Here is a 9,901-nt window from a genome sequence, read left to right as displayed (position 1 = left end):
GCTTGCATTGGTAGGTCCCCCACCCCCTCCTAACCCCGTGATATTTTTTTTAAACCTGTGGGTGTGATCCCTTTTAGGGGTCAAGTGACCCTTTTGCAGGGGCCACTATCAGATATCCTGCATATTAGATATTTACATCACAATTCATTAAAAAGTGGCAAAACACAGAAATTACTTTGCACCCGAAGTACATGCAGTAACGAAGTAGCGCTGAAATTAATTTTATGCTTGGGGGAGGGAGGTCACCACAACATGAGGAACTGTATTAAAGGGTGGCAGGGATAGGAAGGCTGAGAACCACTGATTTATTGCAGTGCCTGGCATCCAGCGGGCTCTCTCATACATCACCATCCCATCTCTGGGAAGGCCCCAAGCTACTGGGTACAGTGTGGCTGCTGCTCTCACTGAGAGGTCTGAGCACTGGAGGGGATGCATGTTACCTTGTTTACTCCATATGAAGTCCCCACCCAGCTCCCATGCATGTGCTCTCTTCCCATGATAACCAATGCCATTTTCTAAATATTTAAATAGACGCTGACATCATCACCCTTCATCAGCCTTCCCAGCGAGCTCTTTTTTTTTTTTCATTAACAATAACTTTATTCTCTAGCAGGTCATTCCTCTACTGCTTCAGTATTTTCCTCTCAGAAAACACAAGTTTTAGTACTGGATCACTTGGCCCTTTCTCTTCTTGTCGCCTCCAAGAATAGAAAACTCGTCTTCTTTAAACTTACCGTCAAGCAGGAGACCCCCAAAACTCTGACTTCTTAGCCTAAATATGACCTGTGGTTTGCTTTTATAGGATTTTGTTTTAAAAATACGGCTATGTAACTGGGCATAGTGACACACACACACACACACACACACACAAACACACACACACACCCCTGTGATCCCATTGTTTGGGGAGCAGAGGCAGGAGAATCAGGAGTTCAGAGTCAGCCTCAGATACATAAGTGAGTCCAAGATCTGCTCCCATGACACTGGGTTTCGAAACCAAACAACAAAAGAACTGTATGTATAAGCAGAAAATCCCACCAATATCTACCAGAACGTTTCTCTAGGGAAGATACAATTTTAGAGGCCCTCTTAGCAGCTGCTTAGACAGCTTGGGAAGTCTCCCGGGATGGTGACTTTAGGGACCAGATATATTGTTGCTGCTCTCTTGGATTCTAATGAAACTGTTCACTCCAAAAATCTCTTTCCTTGCGTCTCTTGAAGCCCAAGAGATGGGAGATGATGATGATGATGGTGGTGGTGGTGGTGGTGGTGTGTGTGTGTGTGTGTGTGTGAGTGTGTGTGTGTGTGTTTTGCTGCTGCTCACTCCCGGTCATGTTTCAGTAACAAACCGTGTTCCTTGTCTGAGCTCTTAGGTCTTGTTACTGTTGTTAACAGTCTCTGCCTTCCTTTTTGGCACGACAGTTACATTTCGCTCCAGGGCATGGTGAAAGTGGTACTAACAGTCGCCACTAGATGGCGCTGTAATTCCAAGCAATCGACCGAGAAGGGTCCTGGCATGGAGGAAGCAGAAAGTCTTGTGATTTCAGGCTATTTCCCATCCTAGACAGACCTCATTCTAGACTCTCTGCTCTGCCACAGATCTTCTGTGTCTGTCTTCCATGTGCTTAATTACAGAAATGGGGATTGTAGTAAAGTAACACCCCCCTTCCTTCAGAGAGATGCTGTGAACACCAGGGAGACCAGACTTCAAGCATTGGGCGTCACAGTGTGTCCACAAAAGCCATTTCTTGGGCACACGTCTCAAGACATGGCAACTTTCGTGACCTCCTTGTATAGCAACAGTGAGAACCTGGGCACAGGGGGTAGCAGTGGAGGAGCCCACAGTTGGGCAAGGTTGACCAAAGGGTTCCGAGCCACAGCTGGATGATGACAATAAGTTCTAGGGTGCCTGTGACACACTGGGGACAGCTGTAGCTACAGATGCTGCAGCTTGTTTAAAAAGACAACAGGGGTGAGGGCGGGAGTCGGGGCTGGAGGGATGGCTCAGCGATTAGGAGCGCTGACTGCTCTTCCAGAGGTCCTGAGTTCAATTCCCAGCAACCACATGGTGGGTCACAAGCATCTGTGATGGGATCCGATGCCCTCTCCTGGTGTGTCTGAAGACATTGACAGTGTAGTCATATACATAAAATAAATCTTAAAAACAAAAGACAACAGGGAAGGCTTCGGGACAATTTTTATTATACATGTTAAATCATCTGAGGAGTGAGTTATGTTTACCCACACTGAACCCAGTACAATGCACACATAAAAGATCACCTGGTGCAGTGTGCACAGTGTTGATGCTTTCTATGTAATTATTAATCAGTTCCAAATACGATTAGGGTCTGGGGAGATGGCTCAGTCAGTGCTACTCAAGCGTGAGGGTCTGAGTCCAGATCCTCTGCACTCGTGTCAGAAAGCCAGGGAGGGGACGCAGGTGCCTAGGATTCTGGCATTGGGAGGCAGAAACAGGAGATCTTAGAAGCCTGCTAGCTGAATCTACAAACTGCAGCTTTGGTGCGAGACCCTGTCTCAAAATATGAAATGTGAAGTATGTTTCAGTGTTTGCTAACTTGGCAGAAACCTGGACACTCCCTGAAGGGGGGGGGGCTGAGCTGAGGAATCTCTCACCACACTCACGGGCCTGTCTGCGGAGCACTGTCTTGATCATGCCCGGTCCACTGTGAGGGGTACCATCGCCAGGCAGGCGGTTCCCGGCTTGCTATAGCAAGCAGAAAGTTTGCTGAGCAATTCCTGAAGAGCAAGCCAGTGGGGCAGTGTTCCTCCATGGCGTGTGTGTCCGTTTCTGCCTGGAGTTAATGCCTTGACTTCTTCACGATGATGGATCGTTCCCTGTAAACCGAATGAATCCCTTTCCTCTCCAAGTTGCTTTTTGCCAGTGATTTATTTATTATTAGGTTTTTTGTCTTTTTGGAGACTGGATCTCACTGTATAGCTCTGGCTGGCCTGGAATTAAAGGTGTCCACTACCATCCCTGGCAGGGGAGTGGCTTTATCATAGCAGCACACGAAAAAGACAAGAGTGATGGAGGGACACTCAATGTTCACCTCTGGCCTGTGTGTACACACACACTCACACATGTACACACATGTACACACATGTATACATACTCATGCATGCACACACATATGCATGCATACATACGTGCATGTACATGTGCGCATGCTCACACATGCACACACACACACACACACACACACACACAAACATGTGCACCCAATCCATACACAACCTTATGTAAGCAAAAGTAATTTAAAGAATACAAGAGTTCTTTAGAGCTTCTGTGTCCCATCGTTTGCAGAACAGGAAGAGCCGTTGTGTAGGGGCTGTGGAGACGGAATCGGGTAGTTCACGTTGGCTTTTCTACACTGTGCAGAAGGGAACTGCCAATCAGTAAATGGTGCGTTGTGAGCAAGTGGCTTATCTGTGAGTCTGTCTGCCTGTCCCCAGGGCCCCCTCTCTCTTCTCACTTTATCAGAAGACATCATGATGTCAACCTCTGCCTTCCACGTGTGCCCATGCACAGCATGCATGTACACGTGTGCATATATATATGCCAGTTCTTTATGTGCATCACAGTTGTCCATCCATCCACCTGTCCACTCATCCATCTCCTCATTCATTCATTCATTCATTCATTCATTCATTCAGCTATCCACCCATCCCTTTATCCATCTCTCTACCCATCCATTTATCCGGCCTCCCACCCACCTACACATCTGCCTATGCATCCGTCTCTTTTCCCATTCATCTATTCATCTGTCTGTCTACCAAAGCAGTGTATGTGATGTTGAAAACAACACTCTTGCTCCAGTGGCATGGGATGGGAACATTATTTGTGTGTCCTCAGGAACGTTATTTGCTAATAGAATTATTTTCTGCAGGCAAAGCACCCAGCACTGGGTTGCTGGATCTGCAAAAGCTCACGAGTTGATCACTTGTTCTATTAAGATCTGACTGCTGCATCCGAATGCCATGCCTTGAACTCTCCTTGGGCAGATGTCAGACATCCAGCTTAGTTTTATTATCCAGGGTTTTCGGGGAAGGGGGATGGTGATGGAGTCTGGGAGAGAAGGCAGAGTCGGCTTTGAACAGTGAGCGGAGACAGGGAACGTGGTGAGGGAGGGGAGGGCCACCTGGGACCACCCTCTCCAACAACTTTAATGTTAAAAGTGTCTTCAACCCATCTCACTGCTCCATGCCGTGCGTCCGTGAGAGAGGAGAGGAGGCTATGGCACAGGCTGGGCTTAGGGACATGGCGTTGGCTTGCCCTCCTCCACGGGGACCGGCCCCTCTATGTCAGGATGGGGCGGTGCCGGATGGGCATGTTGACCCTGCTCTGCAGCCAGTTGACGTAATCCTCCTGCGGCATGTGAATGATGTGTTCTCTCACAAACTGTGGGGCAAACAGAGTTACTCTCAGAGTCTGCTTGGAAAGCTAGACTAGACCGCCGCCCCGACCTCTCCTTCACATCCCAGAGGAAGTCCAGGATGCCCCTCTCCTGCCCCCCACGACTCAGACACTCATACTTAGGTTGGTGCAAAAGTAACTGAGATTTTTTGCATGGCTGAAATGTGTCCTTTGACATTGGAATACATACTTAAGTAAACATGGCTGTGTTACACATGGTTTCAAATGCATGTCTCTTGATTTACATGTGTGGCAATGACTTATTGCCTTGGTGTTTATTTTATACTGTGGAAACTTATGTTGGTTAGAGGACAAATCTGAGTTATTTTTTTAAAAAAATTACTTTTCATTTTGTATGTGTGAGTGAGTGTGTGTGTGTGTAGGCTGGAAAAGGACAGCAGATTCCCTGAAACTGGAGTGACGGGTGGTCAAGAATGACCATATGGGGCAGGGGACTGAACCCAGTCCCCCTCCCCCCAGCAAGAGCAGCCGGCAACCTCAGCTGCGGCGACATCTCTGGAATTCAGCAGAGGCGATGTGTTTGCTCCAGGGGCTAATGAATGTCCAGGGTAAGGCGGTTCAGAGGGACGATGGCTAGTTTTGAGTCACCACTGAGGCCGATCCAGTTTACAAGAATCAAGAAAGCTGTTGTTTGAATTGTCAATTTCTCTTATTGTGCCCAGCAATACCCATTTCTCAACTGAGTTGTGACTCCGGCCGAAAAGTGGACAGGGTAAGACAACCGGTGATGGCCGTCTCTGTGGCTGGACTAAAAGAGTCTCTAAAGAAGGTCCCAAAGCCAAACTGAACCAACACCCGTCATGGCTGCTCTTTGTTGGGCTGCTGGTCTGAGCCATGACACGGGGACATCCCGGGGGATCTGGTGACCTCTTCTGGCTTTGGCAAGCATCAAACACGCTGTGGTGCTCCTAGTATACATAGGCAAACCTTGTACACATAAAACAAAAATAAATCCCCCCAAAAGAGAGAAAAACCACTCAGGTTTGTTGTGGTGTCTATTCTTGGTTGTCAACTTGACTACCTCTGAAATCGACTAAACGGTGGTTTATCCGTGTGAGGGAATTTTTCTTAATTAAACTGTGGGAAAAGCCACTCTTTTTTTTTTTTTTTTTTTCCTTTTTTTTCGGAGCTGGGGACCGAACCCAGGGCCTTGCGCTAAAGGGCCACTGAGCTAAATCCCCAACCCTGGGAAAAGCCACTCTTGATCTGGATCTTTTGAGGTGGGAAGACACACCTTTGATTTAGGCCACACCTTCTGCTGGCAGCCTACACAGAGGAAATGAAAGAAGGAAGCCCCTCTCTTTGCCAGCTTGCTCTCACTTTTGGTGGCAAGTCCGTTCCTTCCCTGGCACCGGAGCCTGCTTCTTTGAAGTCCACTCAGACATCCAGCCTTGTGGGCTGAACAGTGACTGGACTCTTGCACCTTCCATCGGTAGATGGCCATTGTTGGTATTAGCAGGACCACAGCACCCAAGGCATTCTAATGAATCCTTTCTGTGTATACATATTCATTCTATACGTTATTGTAGAGAACTCTGACTAATGCGTTTGCCTTTTGCCAACAGACCAATGCTTTGAAAGCAGAGTGAAGGGGCTGAGTTTTGAGCTATGGAATTTGGGGCTATGGAGTTTTGAGCTATGGAATTTGGGGCTATGGAGTTTTGAGCTATGGAATTTGGGGCTATGGAGTTTGGAGCTCTGGAGTTTGGGGCTATGGAGCTATGGGCCAGGCTCATCCAGCATATTTCTCTGACCTGCTCCCAGCCGACATCGTCTTTGCCAGGGAACACTTCTGTAACAAGCTTCATGTAGATGATGCTTTCCAAGAGCTCATTGGGTATGAAGGCATAGGTTTTTATGGTATTGGAAAACCAAACATGTCTCACTGGGGGAAAAAAATGTGTTGATCATAGTGGTTCCTGTCTTGAAGCATAAGGATGTGTCTGAGCCTTGTGTAACGCAGAACTCAAGGGCTAAAACCTCAGTTATTCTGCACTGACCTGCACTTCAGGCCACACTGGTTATTTGTGGAAAGGGCTCCAGTTTCTTGCTTTGACTTTAAGCTAATTCTAAGCTCATCTTGTTGCCATTTGTCCAAGAAAATTTGAGGGGAGCAAGAAAACCCAGCTAGATACATTTTTCCTCTTTTTGCTTCTTGATGTCTTAACATTTCATTGGGAAATATTCATTTTATAAAGAAACAGCTCAAGAAGACGTTCACTGACCATGTCTCCTGCCAATTACCCTCTCCTTTGCCCACTCCCATTAGTCCCCTTAAATTTTCATGTTGTGTGTGCGCGCCTGTGCATACGTTTATGTAAAACCTAGGTTCTACATAGAGAAATTCGGTAGTCTGGCTTTCAAAGGTTAATGTAACAATGCTAAGTTGCGTCCACTTCTCTGTAAATGGCATGAGTAGCTTTTATAAAGCCATTTGTCCTGAAAGTCTTTGTTCTGGTTCGGCAGTTCTTTTCAGATTTGTTTATTTTGCTCTTGTGTGGATGAGTGTTAGTCTCTCAAGAACAGGCCTGACTGTGTCCCAGGAAAAGGCTTGTGACACGCAAACCCAGTCTTTCACGTGTGCCCTTGCTGTCACAAGGTCCTGACACTCTTCTCCTCCACAGGAACATGCTAGGTGTCAGTTCCTATCCTGGGAGCTCATCTTTAGGGAAGAGGGGGCTCACATAGCTTTCTTCTCTTTACTACTTGAAGAGAAACACTCTTCCATGCACCCCAATAACTGAATCCACAAGTAGCAAGTGGGGAGATGAACAGTTAGTTCTGTTCTAAAATTAGTTCTGTCTAGTCTGTCAGAGGTGTCCCTGGGGGTGCTTCAGTGAATGGAGCAGAGTCTGGGCATGTGAACTGGTCCCCAGGGCCACCTCCTCCACCACTTTGTTTTTGTTTTTTATAAGACTTATTTATTTCATGTATTTGAGTACACTGTCGCTATCTTCAGACACACCAGAAGAGGGCATCAGATCCTATTACAGATGGTTGTGAGCCACCGTGTGGTTGCTGGGAATTGAACTCGGGTCCTCTGGAAGAGCAGTCAGTGCTCTTAACCGCTGAGCCATCTCTCCAGCCCCTCCTCCACCACTCTTGACCTTACTCTGTACACACCCGCCCAGGTCATCCTGTGGAAGGCCTGGTGCCTCCTTAAACCTGTCTACTCTTAGGAGACTCCTGTGTGATTGGCTTCTTTTTCTGGAGGTGTTGAACCCCCTTTTCAAATACAACCTGTTAAAATTAAGGAGGCATGGGATGGAGAGAGATAAATCAGGGGGCTCAGCGTGTCTGCTGTTTTTAGAGAGGACCAGAGTTTGGTTCCCAGCACCCACATTAGGAGGCTCATAGCTGCCTGTAACTCAGGCTCCAGTGGGGATCTGATGCCTTCTTTTGGCCTCTGTGGATACCTGCACTCATGTGCACCCCTCCAACACACATAATTTAAAGGAAAAATGAGGGCTAGGCCAGTGATTCTAAACCTTCTTAACGCTGTGACCCTGTAATATAGGTCTTCATGCTGTGGTGACTGTCAACCGCAACATCACTTTGGTTTCTACTTCATACTTGTACTTCTGCTACTGTTACGAATCATAATGTGAATGTCTGTGTTTCCCGATGGTCTTAGGTGACCTCTGGGAAAGGGTCATTTGAGGCCCAAAGGGCTTGTGACCCACAGGTTGAGAAACGCTGGGCTGGAATGTTGGCTCTGTTGTTGAGACCGCTTGCTGCTCTTAGAAGACCTGAACTCGGTTCCCAGAGCCCACATGGCAGATTGTAGCCCCCAGAGAACATGTCCCAGGGGCTCTGATTGCCTTTTCTGACCACAAGAGCACTGGGCATTGCACGTGGTACACATATGTTCATGTAGACACTCACTCACATGCACAGGATCAAAATAAATAAACCTTAGAATACGTAACCTTTGAAAGCAAACGTGCCCTAAGCGTTTTTTAGAAGTTAGGGCCTTGTATGTGATTTGCAAGCGCTCTGTCAGGGTAGCCCAGGCAGGCACTGGCCTTGTGACCCTTCTGTCTCCACCTCTAGAGCAGCTGGGAGCATGGGCCTGGACCACCACCTCTGTCTCCAAAAGCACCTTTAACCTTCCTTTGGCATCCTTCTGTTGTTGATGTCCCAAGTCTTCAGGGATGGTGGTAATGGTGACTGTTTCTCATCACCCTTGAGTCTTGAGTCTCTCACGACCTTCACAGGTCTCCTCAGGCTGACACGTCACCTCCTTGGTCACTTTCTGACACACCCACTGACTTGCCATGTGTTTTCCCAACACGTCAGTCCATGTCTTGCTCAGGGCCTTCACATGGGCTGTATTCTTGTCACCGTGTCTTGGGTCTTCTCTCTGTGATTCTGGTTTCTTGATGTTCAAGTCCATGATCAAATCTTACTTTTCTCAGATGCCGTTGTTGGCTAGGTCCTCCTTGGTTTACTTTAAACCAGGATGCATTACTGTGCACCCAACACACCTGCATCACCGTGCATCCAACACACCTGCATCACCCTGCACCCAACACACCTGTATCACAGTGCATCCAACACACCTGTATCACTCTCCATCCAACACACCTGCATCACCATGTACCCAGCATGCCTGGGACCTCATTCACATGTCAATTCTGTGTTTGCAAATTTGGTCTGGTGCCTGAGGCCTCACATTTCCCAGAAGCACCCAGTGAGGGCCACAGTGCTGGCCCATGAACCCACCACATTCAGACAATCAGTAGCATGCTTTGAGGTACTCATTTCAACAATCGTCCTACTTACAGATTTCCCAAGGCTCCCCATCTCCAGGGAGTACCACCTATGTAGACTCTAATGTTGTGCTCCTGCCCGTTTAGAATAAGAGCTTCCAGAGGGCAGGATCTTTGGGTTCTGGGATGATTGGGTCTACTGCAAGAACACCTGAGGTGCTGTGGGGATGGGGGTGCTCATTACCTCAATGGCCACTGCAATGTCTGGGGAGCACAGCTCCCAGATCCGTAGGTCCTGGAGCACCTTCAGGAGGACGTGGGGCCGGATCCTGAGGTCCAGGTTCTCACCAAACTTCTGCAGCTTTGTTAGGATCTTTTTGGCCGGCCGGAAGCTCTTCAGATCCTCTGGGAGTTTGGACAGCAGATCAAAGTACCTTCAAGCCCAAGGAGAGAGAGGCAGTTAGGTAGCCCAGGAGGGGGCTGAGCCTTAGGGAGCTCAGGATGGGGGCTGCCCTTGGTCCACCTTCATTTTCTTTTTTTCTTTTCTACTCCCCTTGGGCTGTTATAGAGGCAGCATGAGGCTCTACCTGGGGGACCTGTTGCCCAAACCCAGTTTTTGTAGGGTCACACATGAGGCAAGTGTTTACTTTGGGTGGGGAGAGCCAGGGCTTGCTTCTGTTTCACGGCTAACGAGAAAAGGGCATGTCTTAAAGGGTGCGCTTGTAACATAGCT

At 48.0% G+C, this 9,901-nt stretch overlaps 1 protein-coding gene across 2 annotated transcripts in view; it reads right to left on the bottom strand.

The window, feature by feature from the left end:
* Positions 1-4,024: 4,024 nt before the first annotated feature.
* Positions 4,025-9,901, bottom strand: part of Ccdc60 (coiled-coil domain containing 60) — a 165,145-nt gene continuing 159,268 nt past the window's right edge. For both annotated transcript variants that reach the window (NM_001439835.1, NM_001034945.3), the window contains 2 exon segments: positions 4,025-4,420; positions 9,413-9,602. In NM_001439835.1, coding sequence (NP_001426764.1) covers positions 4,319-4,420; positions 9,413-9,602 — 292 coding nt within the window. In that variant the 3' untranslated portion in view covers positions 4,025-4,318.

The sequence above is a fragment of the Rattus norvegicus genome, chromosome 12 (genome assembly GCF_021556685.1).
Source record: "Rattus norvegicus strain SHRSP/BbbUtx chromosome 12, alternate assembly SHRSP_T2T, whole genome shotgun sequence".
In the NCBI taxonomy this organism is placed as follows: domain Eukaryota; kingdom Metazoa; phylum Chordata; class Mammalia; order Rodentia; family Muridae; genus Rattus; species Rattus norvegicus.
The sequence above is the reverse complement of the archived record's forward strand: the minus strand, read 5'-3'. Positions and strand labels throughout refer to the sequence as shown.